Consider the following 13,979-nt stretch of genomic DNA (forward strand, 5'->3'; position numbering starts at 1 on the left):
AATTGTCTATTTTAGCAGAGTTCCAAGATGTATATTTTTTATTGCCCTTTGTCAAGCTGCAATACTTTACCTGTTTGGTACAAGCTTCACAGATGTAGCCCCCCCCTATAGTATACACTGGAGCACCTGTGTGCCCCCCTAATAAAAATGGTGTTCTTGTGTCCCACACTAGTGCTCCAGTGTCCAGATGTGAAAACAGTTGCTCAGTGTCCTCTCCTTACACACAATCTAGTTTGGATTTCATTCTAGTAACAAACCCATCTACACAAACAAATATTTGGCATCCAAGTAGGCCCCCAAAAATGTGTGAAAATGCATATGGCCTAAACAATGGTGTTCTAGAGGCCGAAAGAAAAATGTTTGATACGAACGAATAATGTGCCCATGAACATTAAAGTTGACCTTTTTAAACGTTACAACTAATAAAAGCATATGGAGCAGAACGAACGTAATAAAGACAGAAAGAATAGGAACACAGCACAACTACTTACTTTTTTGCAGCACTCTCCGGATCTTTCGGTACTGCTCTGGCTCTCTCAACTTCAGTTCCGACCACCGCTTCCTGAGCTGATCTTTAGACCTTCGTACCCCGAAATTCCGCTCTAGACTCCTGACCACTTTCGCCACGATCTTGGCCTTTCGGATGTTCGGGTTGGGGTAAGGCCCATATTTTCCGTCATAGTCGGACTTCCTCATGATGTCGACCATCTCCAACATCTCCCCAAACTACATATTTGTGGCCTTAAAACATCTCCTTCTGGATCGGGACGTGCCTGGATCCGCCCTTTCCTCCTCCTCGTTGCTACAATTAGCCCGCACCTGCTGTATGTCCGCCATCATGCTCTTCCCCCACTGCGCCGAACGAAAAGGGGCGGGGAATACACTAGAAAGAACGTCAGGGGCGGGCGGAGTTACACGCATGCGCAGTGTGTATAAAGTGTAACACGCGTGCGTATTACGTTTGATCTGTGAGCGGAGGAAGGAGCATTGGACGCGCCGATCGTAAGAACGAAGGTAAGAGACAAACTTGTGCCTATACTGCTTCTAGATTGAGGCCTATATTGTAACAAGATTAGGAGAGTTTTGTGTGACATTAGGCTTTGTCTTGTGTTGTGTCTTGCAGTGAACATGGATATCTTAAGGAAAGATAATGACTTCATTTCAGTATTCATAGAGATGCTAAGTGAGCTGCCCTGTCTGTGGGAGATTAAACACCCCCATTACAAGAACCAAGCAAAGAGGAAGGCAGCACTGGAGCAATTGTGTGAAATTGTGAAGCAGGTGATCCCCACGGCAGACATCACTTATTTAAAGATCTTCATTGGTGGCCTGAGGAGCACATATCTGAGGGAGCGCAATAAAGTCCTGGATTCACAGAGATCCGGAGCAGCAGGTGACATCTATGTCCCCAGGATGTTGTACTACGACAGGCTGCACTTTCTGGCAGGCCAGACTGAACCCAGGCCATCCCTCTCCAGTCTTCCTTCCACGCTTCCTTCCCCCCCAGCTGAGGCTTCTGACGCCCAACCTGGGCCTTCCAGGCCGCATGTGGAGGAGCCCAGATTGAGCCAGGTATAGCATTCCTCTAAATATTTCTGCTTGTCCAATCAATGATGTGAACTATATGTTAGTTGGGAGTACTAATTAAGGATTGTGATTGATGATGCAAAACATTACAACTATGTCCCTTTTTCATACACAGGGAAGTCTCAGCCAGGAGGTGGCTGGGCCGAGCCGGCTGGCTGATATCAAGGTCCCTCCACCCCCCCTGAAAACAGAAAGTGGCAGTAGGACGAGTGCCCTAGAGGAGGCGGCTATCAGATTCTTTTGGAGGGCTACAGAGGTCCTGGGAGCACCACACACCAGGCAGGAGAACATTGCTGCATTCATAGCCTATAAAATGCAGAGGATGGAGGAGGGCCAAAAAGCCATGTGTGAGGCCCTCATATCGGAGGCTCTGGAGAAAAGGTATGAGGGGCCAAATTACACCTCACACACAGCTTTGGGATGGTCCTCCTCCTCCTCCTGCAGGTCCTACTCCTCCTCCAGGTCCTCCTCCTCCTCCTCCTCCAGGTCCTACTCCTCCTCCTGCCACATCTCCAACTGCACAGCCACAGCCGGGAATGAAGCGTGAAAGGAAGACCAGACAGTGAGGATCCTGGATCCAGTCTGTTGGGCAAAAAAATGCAGCCTCTTGTGGTACCACAGCCTGTGGACACACATGTCATCTGCTGCTATCCAAGTCTCTGTGAATCCCGGACCAGACTGCCCTCCCTTACATATGGACTCCTCAGGCCACCAATTTTGATGTTGAAGAATTGATGTCTGCCGTGGGGGTCCCAGGCTTCGCTAATTTCTCTTGTTGATCCAGTGTTGTCTCCCTCTTTGTTTGGTTCTGATCCCTTAATAAAGGATTTTTGTTTTGAATTATACTCTCCTATGTGTTTTACTTCAAAAAGGACAGTTTGTTTGTGAGGATTCAGGTACATTTCAAATATACAATGTGAAATGAACAAGGGACATCAACAACAAACAATCTCCTGGAGATTAAATAATAAAAGATATCAATGGTGTTGGGGTAACTTGACACACAAAACACACCCAAAAATATTCTGGAGTAAAAATAAAAATAACATTGAACAAAGATCAGCCTTGGAAAAAATCCAAACATTAAAGAAAAAAAAAGGCTTAAAATCCAAAATAAAAAAAAATTAAAAAATATCAAACTGTCAGATGTGACAACTAATAACAATATATTGAGGGAATCCCACTAAAACAACACAAATAAAAGTTTGTGAGAAGTGTGTGTGAATATGAGCAGCAAAACTACCTAATTCTTGTCACATTATAAAGAAGAAGAGAGTGTGCTGTATTAAACCATTTTTAACATTGCAGCGTGGCAAAAGTGCTGTATCCATTGCGAACGCTAAGTTTACCAGAACGAGTTGTCCCGTGTTGGAATTTCTTCTGAGCATGCGTGGCACTTTGTGCGTCGGAACAGGCCACACACGGTCGTAATTGACGCGATCGGATTTTGTTGTCGGAAAATTTTATCTCCTGCTGTCCAACTTTGTGTGTCGGAAAATCCGATGGAAAATGTCCGATTGCGCCCACACACGGTCGGAATTTCCGACAACACGCTCCGATCGGACATTGTCCATCGGAAAATCCGACCGTGTGTACGGGGCATGATGGGGCATACACACGATCGGAATATACGATGAAAAGTTCCCATCAGACTTTTTCTGACGGACATTCCGCTCGTGAGTACACGGCATTAGTTTCTGTTATAAACTTTTCTAAATAAGTAATTTTTCTCCTTCACTGATGTGCGCTGATGAGGCGGCACTAATGGGCATTGATAGGCTGCACTGATGGGGCGACACTGATGAGGCCCTGATAGGTGGCACTGATGAGCACTGAGGCAGCACTGATGGGTACTGATGAGGCGACACTGATGGGCACTGATAGGCAGCCTTTTTGGGCACTGATAGGCAGCACTGATGGGCACTGATATATGGCACTGATAGGCGGAACTAATGGGTACTAATAGGTGGCACTGATAAGCATCAATGATGGGCACTGATATGTGGAACTGATAGGTGGCACTAATAGGCACTGGCAGGCACACTGATGAGCACTGATTAGCAACACTTGTGGGCACTGTTGGGGCAAAAACAAAAACGAAAAAAGACCAGATATGTTGGAAAAAAGCTTTTCTTAGTTTCTGTTATAACATTTTCTAAATAAATAATTTTTTTCACAAGTGTGCACTGATGGGGCAACACTGATGAGGCACTGATATGTGGCACTGATTGGCACTGATGGGCACTGATCGGCGGCCCTTATGGGCACTGATAGACAATACTGATGGGCAATGATATGTGGCACTGATAGGTGGCATTAATGGGTACTAATAGGTGACACTGATAGGCATCACTGATGAGCACTGACAAGCAGCACTGATGGGCATCCTTGATGGGCACTGATTGGCAGCACTTGTGGGCACTGTGGGGGCTGCAATAATGCTGTCAGTGTGAGGAGAGGGTTGCCAATAACTGTCAAATTCTGTTTACAATGTGATCAGCTGTGATTGGACACAGCTGGTCACATGACAAACAGCTTTGTGATCAGCTGTATCCGAAGGATCACAGATCTGTGCCAATGCACGCCTCAGGGTGCGCGTGAGAAGTGCGATCATGGGAGGACGTCCCGGCAATGTGAGCTGGCGCTGTAGCTGTCTTTCGGTTATAGTGCGGGCAGGAAGTGGTTAAAGAATAACTCCCCTTTTGTGGGAAAAATACAGCAAATAAAAAAGTTAATATAAAATATACAGAAATATGCAGCAGCCATATTGTAATTTAATTTTATTATAAATTACCTTTTCTTTTCAGTCTGCGGCTGCTGTTATTTTCTGTAAAATTCAATGCAATATGGCAACCTTGAAACATTCTGTACACAGATGGTACACAAAACGCCCCCAGAAATGTCATTTCCTGCTTGTGTGATTGGCTCACTTCCCAGAAGTCTGCACTAAGATACATGTCAGATTTTAGGCATCCTCTGCAATAGGAATTCCATTTTGGTGAGTTACTATCCCAAGGGTTAAATACTTCCAAAGGGATGCAGACCCTGCAGTTTTTTTTTTATTAGAACATGGAGAGTAAACCAGATGATTATAAAGAATCAGACCCTCCCTTTCAGAATTAGCCTCCACAGTACGTGGGGAAACAAATGGCTATTTCTTCAGAGCAATAAAGTCCAGGTTCACACTGGGCTGCGGGAATGAAGCTGTGCGAGTTCAGCTGAACTCGCGCAATTTCACTCCCGCTTCTCAGTCCCGATGTCGGCCACGATTACAGAGACATCTATGCAGGTTTCTGCACGGATGTCAATGTAAATCGCAGGGGCCGAAATCGCAAAAAGTAGTACGGAAGCTACTTTTTTAAATCGGTGCAGCACCGTAGATGTGGCATCGCACTGATTAGGATGGTGCCATTGCCGGCAAATGCCCCCGATTTGGAGTGTGATTTGACATGCCTATCGCGACTGCCTGCATTAACCAACTGGAAGAACTAGGTCTTCGACAACTGATAAATGCTCCCACGCATGGTTCAGGACACACTCTAGACCTCATCTTCGAACAGAATATGGACATCAACATATTTGACAACACACCACTTCCATGGACGGACCACCACGCCATCAAGTTTAAAATCACCACCGACATCACCCTTCAAAAACAGAAACATATAATAACAACACATTGGAACAGATCTCAAAAGAAACTACACTCCGAACTCTTCAAAACCACTTTATCAAACAAAATACCATTGTTATAGGGCGTACACACGGTCGGACTTTGTTCGGTCATTTTGACAACAAAATCCTAGGATTTTTTCCGACGGATGTTGGCTCAAACTTGTCTTGCATACACACGGTCACACAAAGTTGTCGGAAAATCCGATCATTCTGAACGCGGTGACGTAAACCACGTACGTCGGGACTATAAACGGGGCAGTGGCCAATAGCTTTCATCTCTTTATTTATTCTGAGCATGCGTGGCACTTTGTCCGTCGGATTTGTGTAAACACGATCGGAATTTCCGACAACGGATTTTGTTGTCGGAAAATTTTATCTCCTGCTCTCCAACTTTGTGTGTCGGAAAATCCGATGGAAAATGTCCAAGGAAGCCCACATACGGTCAGAATTTCCGACAACACGCTCCGATCGGACATTTTCCATCGGAAAATCCAACCATGTGTACGGGCCATTAAACTCAAACTTCTCAACGGAACAAACACTCAACTTCCTAAACAAGGCACTACTACAAACAGCAGACTTAATGGCGCCAAAACGCAGAACACTCATCCGCAAAAAAAACTCCAGATGGTTTAATGACACCCTCACACTACTGAAACAAGAACGTAGAAGAGCTGAAAGGGCATGGAGAAGAAATCCTACCAAGGAAAACCATACAAAATACAAAGTACTCACTGTGAAATACCACAAAGCAATCTTCCAAGCCAAAAAAGAACATTTTTCAAACACCATCTCAACTGCTTTAAACCGACCGCGGGAACTCTTCAAAATAGTCGCCCAATCAATGAACCCTACCTGCTTAGAGCCCCCAGCAAACGATACGCAAGAATTCTGTAATGGGCTATCAAAGTTCTTCATCGACAAAATCGACAATATTCAGAAATCAATTCGCCACATAAAAACAACTCACCCAAAGCAAGAAGAGGATATCGACACGAACATCACAAAACCACCAGATCTCTCTTTAACACCAGTCTCCACTGACACGACTAGAAACATCATGAGAAGTCTTCGAGACAGCACATCTCCAAATGACATAATCCCCACAAAACTCCTGAAAGAGTGTTCCGACATTCTGGCCCCTACTATAACACACCTCATAAATCAGTCATTCAAAGAGGGGATTGTGCCAACCACTCTCAAGCAAGGTATCATCAAACCCCTAAATAAACCCAATCTCGACCCTAAGGACCCCAACTACCGCAGACCAATAACAAGCCTCAACACCATCTCCAAGATTATGGAGAAAGCGGTAGTACAACAGCTACAGCGCCACCTGGACACACACCAACTCCTGGATCCTCTGCAATCAGGCTTTCGCCCAGGGCATGGCACAGAAACAGCACTTCTCAAAATATGGGATGATGCCCACGAAGCAGCAGATGACGGAGAATCATGTCTCCTGGTACTATTAGACCTCAGTGCAGCATTTGACACAGTGGACCACAACACTCTACTCGCCTGCCTCACAGAAGTAGCAGGAGTCACAGACTCTGGGCTAAAATGGTTTGCATCCTTCTTAGAGAATCGCTCTCAGATAGTGAAACTTGGAGCATTCACCTCTGAAACCCGGGCAATCTCCTGTGGAGCCCCGCAGGGTTCACCCCTATCACCAGTCCTTTTCAACATCTACATCCGCCCACTCCTCAAAATCATCAGAAAATCGGACCTCTCCTTCCACTCATATGCTGATGACACCCAACTGTACCTTCGCATCACCGGACAAAAAGACCACCATCAACAACTAGAAAAATGCCTCACTATGATAGATGACTGGATGACCGTTAGCTCCCTCAAACTCAACGGGTCAAAAACAGAACTTCTTCTCCTACACGCTAACCCAAATGCCAAAAACAAGGCTCTGTGGATACCTCCCACCATCTTAGGACAGACCATCTCTCCGAGCACCAAAGTCAAGAGTCTCGGAGTTATCTTTGACTCAGAAATGTCAATGGATGCACAAATAGGATCGGTAGTCAGTGGATCCCACCATCTGCTCCGTCTGTTACGTAGACTTATCCCCTTCATCCCATAGGAGGACAAAGCAGCAGTAGTTAGAACAATCATCATTTCCCGACTCGATTACGCTAACTCGCTCTATGTAGGATTACCCCAATATCAGCTTGCGCGCTTACAACTCATCCAAAATACGGTGGCAAGACTGTTAACAGAAAAAAAAACCCTGGAAGTCAATCTCCCCATCCCTGAGGAGCCTACACTGGCTAACTGTAAAGAATCGGATCACATTCAAGACCCTCTGCCTCACCCACAAATGCATACAAGTAAACGCGCCTCAATACCTTTGAGAGAAAATAAAACACTACACACCCAATCGCAATCTTCGATCATCTAACCAAAACCTCCTTCTCATTCCCAAATACCGCTACAAAGCAAAGGGAGAACGAAGGTTTGCAGTCCAAGGACCTCGACTATGGAACGCACTTCTGCCCCACATACGCATGGAAGAAAACCATCTGGCTTTCAGGAAAAAACTCAAGACCTTCCTCTTCTAGAAGCTGTCAACACCAACACATTAGCGCCTTGAGGCGATTCAGTTCGCATTTGCAGCGCTCTATAAATTTTTCATTCATTCATTCATTCATTCATAGAAATACGTAAACTATAAAGCAATGATAAACTACCTAAAATGCACCTAAAAAAGGACATCATGTCAACTACATAGTTACATAGCAGTGTTAATTTTGGCAGCAAATTTCGATCTAGTTTTAGTCTTAGGACTAAAATGACATTTTAGTTTTAGTCCCATTTTAGTCTTCTGCAATTGTTTTAGTTTTAGTCTTATTTAGTTGACTAAATCTCCTGTACATTTTAGTCGACCAAAACTAGTTTTAGTCATCTAAAATCTAATGGGTGTAATTAAATTGTAATGCATTAGTTAACATTTCTCTACAATTTCCACTCATTATATACTGCTGGAGTGAAAAATCTCATACGTTATTATTTATGGTTTTGAGGTATGAACATGCACTACAGACCAGTGTTCATTTTGAAGTCAAATTTAAATTTAGTTTTAGTCTTAGTCTTTTGACTAAAATGTCATTTTTAGTTTTTTGTTGTATTTTAGTCATCTCATATGTTTTAGTTTTAGTCGTATTTTAGTCGACTAAATTACCGTATTTATCGGCGTATAACACGCGCCGGCGTATAACATGCGCCGGCGTATAACACGCACCCCAAGTTTAGGAGAGAATTTTAAGGAAAAAAACTTTTAGGAGGGAAGTTTAAGGAAAAAAACTTACATTAAAATGCCCATCAATGCAGCCTCATCAGTGTTCATCTGTAGCCTTGTTAGTGTCATTGCAGCTTTTTCAGTGTCAGCTTTGCCCCAGTGCAGCCTTGTCAGTGCAGCTTTGCCCCAGTGCAGCCTTGTCAGTGCAGCCTTGTCAGTGCAGCTTTGCCCCAGTGGTCAGTGCAGCCCTGCCCCCAGTGTCCATGCTTGCCCCCAGTGTCCATGCTTGCCCCCAGTGTTTAGTTTTAAATATGGCGCCGCAGAGTTCGGAGAGACTCGGCGGAGCTGAACGAGCGCCGCCGAAATCACAGTGAGCCGAGATACACATAGTCAAGTGTATTCGGCTCTTTCCGGCGCTGCTCACAGTCCCACCCAGTCCCGCCCTATGATGGACATAACACAGGTCCAATGGCGGGACTGGGTGTGACTGTGAGCGGCGCCGGAAAGAGCCGAATACACTCAACTATGTGTATCTCGGCTCACTGTGATTTCGGCGGCGCTCGTTCAGCTCCGCCGAGTCCCTCCGAACTCCGCGGCGCCATATTTAAAACTACTCGCTATGTGAATGTCGGCGGCGTTTGCCGCCGATAGTTCACAATTAGCGGGGATCGGCGTATAACACGCATCCACAATTTTCCCCTGATTTTAAGGGGAAAAAAGAGCGTATTATACGCCGATAAATACGGTAGTATTCATTTAGTCAACTAAAATGTTTTAGTCATTTTAGTAGATAAAATTAACACTGTTACATAGGTTGAAAAAAGACACAAGTCCATCTAGTTCAACCATAAAAATAAATAAAAAATAATATCATACAATCCCATATACACAGTCCTTCATCCACAGTTGATCCAAAGGAAGGCGAAAAACCCCAGCAAAGCATGATCCAATTTGCTACAGCAGTGGAAAAAATTCCTTCCTGATCCCTTGAGAGGCAATCGGATTTTCCATGGATCAACTTTACCTATAAATGTCAGTACCCCGTTATATTATGTACATTTAGGAAACAATCCAGGCTTTTCTTAAAGCAATCTACTGAGCTGACCAGAACCACCTCTGGATGGAGTCTACTCCACATTTTCACAGCTCTTACTGTGAACTAGTATATGATTATCTGCTCTAGCTGCTTTTGCTGTCTTCTTACCTTTAAATACGGCATGGTTGATTAGAACCACCTTTGTGTCTTTGGAAAGGTCTTTGAGAACATCCTTAATTTTTCCTTCAGTCTTATTCTTCACATATTCATTAATTTTTTTTTCAGTCTCTTTTGGGCGACGGAAGTTGACCTTCATAATTTTGGCATGGCAATCATTTTGTTCATCATCTTGAAAGTTCTTCAGGAAGGTCAGCAAGTTGTGTAGAAAGATGGTATTACCAGCTGGGAGCTGAATGTCGCCCTTTGGTCCATCCCACCCCTGGAGAAGATTGCAACAAGACTGGTGAACCACCCTTTGCTTGACATCTGCGTCAGTCGGGCTCAAACCTCCCTGGATGTCAGTATTTCCTTTTACTGCTGCACTTAGGACTTGACCTTTCTTAGTTATGATTGGAATTAGCAAAATTAGAAGGAACTTCATGTCTTCTCAGTAAAGACAACCACCTGCAGAAAAAAAAACAATATCTGAGCAAAATAACAAATTTTTGGGAATTTGGGGATTTTCATTGTTCTTGGGAGTATATTGATTTTATTTTACATTGATAAGGCCATTTTTTAGGTTGGACGTGCTCATAGTGCAGCATTCACTTGTGACTCACCATCAGCTAAATTTTTTTACAGTACTCTGCTGCATTGTTTGAAAGAACAAACAGTGTGCACCTAAACCACCTCCCATCGCATCACTCGTTTTCACTGTGCCTTAAATCACTGTAGTAAAAATAAAAGTTAGGCATACACATTCTCCCTGGATAAATCTGTCTTTCCACTGATCAATTTTCACACAGCTGATGCTCTGAATTAGGGGGGTCAAGGCATTGCAAGGCTGACAGTTACAATCATGACTCACAAAGGCAGAGGCATGATGGGACTTGTAGTTCTGCAATAGCTGGAGGACTGCACTTTATCCTTGTAGGAAAACACCTGTCTGTGCCTTATGTTTGTTTCAGTCTAGTTTTCCCACAAATCACCATAGGTGTACGTCGGGTCCTTTAAGAGCCATAGCAGATGCGTGTGCACCAACCGCTGCATGGCGGGGGACCCGATGCGCGTGGCCGGCGGTCACAATGTCCACTGGCCACCCGCGATCACGGTTAAGAGAGCCAGAATAGGGATCTGTCAATGTAAACAGACAGATCCCTGTTCTGACAGGGGAGGAGAGAGAGATATGCTGTTCCTAGTTATCAGGAACAGCAATCTCTCTCTTCTTCCAGTCAGTATCCTCCCCCATACAGTTAGAAACACTCCCTAGGGAACACTTAACCTCTTGATTGCCCCCTAGTGTTAACCCCTTCCACGCCAATGACATTTATACAGTAATCAGCATTTTTATAGTGCTGATTGCTGTATAAATGTCAATGGTCCCAAAAAAGTGTCAAAAGTGTCAGATCTGTCCGCCACAGGGGGAGGAGCTCTCGCATGTAGTAGGCTCATGCTGAGCGCCTGAGCTCTGCCTCCACCTGACCATCCATCCATGCTGAAGCTCCAATAACGCTGGAGGAGCGTCCTGCTGAAAGCAGGGGAGTCGAGAGCTGCCCCTCATGATCTCTCGTGGGGCACAGTGACTTGACCCATGGGCCGGCATGGCCCTCCCCCCTCCCCTCCTTTCCCCCTCCTTTCCCCTATGGCTTTGGCTTCTGCCTGCTTTGGTCCCAAGCACTCATGCTGTCCGGAGGGGAGCAGGGAAGCGGCGGTCACCCGGAGCGCTGAGGAGGACACTCTATTGTAGAAGCTGCCGGAGCGGTGCCTTATGTCTGACGGAGGAGATCTGAAGACACAGGACAAAGACACAGACTCAAAAAGGGCACAGACTCTGGGCGGCTGCCCCCCCCTTTGCCCCCCTGTTGGTTGAGAGGATGCGGTAATGTAGAGGAGATACTCAGGTAACAGTGAAGGATTTGTTTGCCTAGAATTGCATAAAAAACTGCTTACAACTAACTATTTGCTTGCTAATTGCTGCTGGGCTTTGCCTTCTTTGCCTTGTTTTTTGCAAACTGCTGTTTTATGTCACTACGTGCAGAGGTTAAATGCCTCTACTTTTGGAAAATCCCCGCGGCTTCTTAAATGACTGCTAGTAAATGCTGCTGAGGGATCTGGTCTTACCTGACAAACTACTGCTTCCGTCTCTGTCAATTGTAGACAAAGTACTTCTAATTGCTAGAAACTTTCATGGATATTTAATGACTGCTATTATCTGCGATGGCTGAGGAGTACCCTTGGCAGTTATTATGAACATCGTTTGCTGATATATGCTGCAATTTTCAGATGATTGCAACCTCCTGGCAAAGCTATTGCTAATAACCACTGTTATTTTTGCTATCAGCAGCTTTAACTTAGCTCTGTGTAGGTGGATGACTGTGAACATTTACTTTCCTCATTTGTTATAAAATGAGGTGTCTTTTGCAGTTGGGAGAATTATATTTTGACAAACCTTTAACTGCTATTAGAATATACGGTTACATTTGAGTACAACTGGGGCTGAAAACCGAGGGCTACCTATTCCTACCTCCTACCTCCACTAGGTCTGGAGCTTGGTGGGGTGATTGATAAATATTGTTACAGATGTCACTCCTGGACAAACTGTTATTGGCCATCATGAACTGTTCCTGATAAATACCGCCATTTTTTTGAACAACTTCCTTGCTGGTAGTATCTTCCTTGATGGTAAATAAAATAGCTGGTAGATTTCGCCTAACGGTGGATTACCTACACTTTCAGTTTGTAATTGTGACCGCCTTAGAATAACAGCTGTTTTATATCCTGACATTTTTGGTGAATGCCGGCTGCTACATATGCTGCTATTTCTCACGAACAACTATTGCTACATATTTTGCTAAGGGTAACGAACAATCACTGCAATTATTTGTGGGTATTTTGTTATTTTTTTCTAAGAAGAATAGCTGCAGATGATTGTAGAAGCCTCAGTGACTCTTGGAGATTCTCGAACAGTGTAGTGGCTCACAGATAACTTATATGGATAAACTCTCCTACTGGTATTTATAGAGTGAAGGGTCCTCGGCGGAGAAATCCCAAGAGAAACCTTACCAAGGTAGAATCAACCACAATGAGGGGGAAATCAAGTAAAACAGGAAAAGAGGGCCCACCTACTGTAAGCCCAGGGGGTAGTCAGTGATATATGTCCGCAGAGACAAGCTTGGTGGAAAATGGGCACAGTAGCCCTAGGCAGTTAACCGCAGCACGGGCCGGGACCACTAAACCCAAAGTGGTGGATGAAGAGACTAAAGTGGGGAAAATTAATGACATGTCTGTCACACAGTCAATAAATACGGGGGGAAGACTCCCAAGGAAGTGTTATGATACATAAGAAGAGGAAAGGAGGGGCGCCCCCTGAGATTGGAAAGGGCCTAAGGCTAGATGTGGTCCAAGCAAGCCTATGCCAAATTAAAGAGATGTTGACTGAGATGCTATCTAAAGTTGAAATATCATTGAAGGCTGATATAGCGGCAGTAAGAGCAGATATTGGGCAGGTTCTTGGACGAGTAGAAGAAATAGAGAAGAGAATGGATAATAATGGATAAATATGTCCAAAAACTGGTGGAAATAAACGCGCAAATGGAATCTCTCCAAAAAACAAATAGATTGCTCCTTTATAAAATCGAGGACCAGGAAAATAGAAGCCGAAGAAAAAACTTGAGGATAAGAGGCATATCGGAGAAATATAAAAATGATGAATTTAGTCCACAGGATTATAAGATATCAATCCCAGGCGGGCGATAATCCAAGAGATGTAATAGTAAGGTTCCATTACTATGAAGAGAAAGCTAAAATTATGGAAAATATCCGGAAGATGGTAGGAATTTCATATGAAGGAACTGAACTACAAGTATTCTCAGATTTATCGGGAGAAACGCTGGCAAGAAGAAGACTCCTTAACCACTTCAGCCAGGGCCATCTTAAGAGCATTATAGGCCCCCCGGGCAATACAGTGCACTGGGGACCTGTCTACACAATCACGCATGAGAATAAAAATGCAAATTATCAATAAGGCTATATTTATTGGTACTTCCGACAAATCAGTGTTTAAACATTAACACAACGTTTGGACAATATAACACGAGCTTGAAAACCAAGAAATTGAAAAACAAGAAATTACAGATTGAAATGATTGATGGGAACAGTGGCAGCGTTTGATGGGCACAGTGGTTGAATTTGATGGGCACAGTGGCTGCGTTTGATGGGCACAGTGGCAGCATTTGATGGGCACAGTGGCTGCATTTGATGGCACAATGGCTG

General features: G+C 44.4%; 1 protein-coding gene across 1 annotated transcript in view; it reads right to left on the reverse strand.

Annotated features, from left to right (window-relative positions):
* The window catches only part of LOC141116364 (alpha-1-antitrypsin-like), a 77,354-nt gene that overhangs the window by 38,510 nt on the left and 24,865 nt on the right, over nt 1-13,979 (reverse strand). The window contains exon 2 of the mRNA XM_073608599.1: nt 9,717-10,172. Within this exon, the coding sequence (XP_073464700.1) occupies nt 9,717-10,149 (433 nt within the window). The 5' untranslated portion in view covers nt 10,150-10,172. The remainder of the gene's footprint in view (nt 1-9,716; nt 10,173-13,979) is intronic.

Source organism: Aquarana catesbeiana, linkage group LG13, assembly GCF_042186555.1.
Source record: "Aquarana catesbeiana isolate 2022-GZ linkage group LG13, ASM4218655v1, whole genome shotgun sequence".
NCBI lineage: Eukaryota > Metazoa > Chordata > Amphibia > Anura > Ranidae > Aquarana > Aquarana catesbeiana.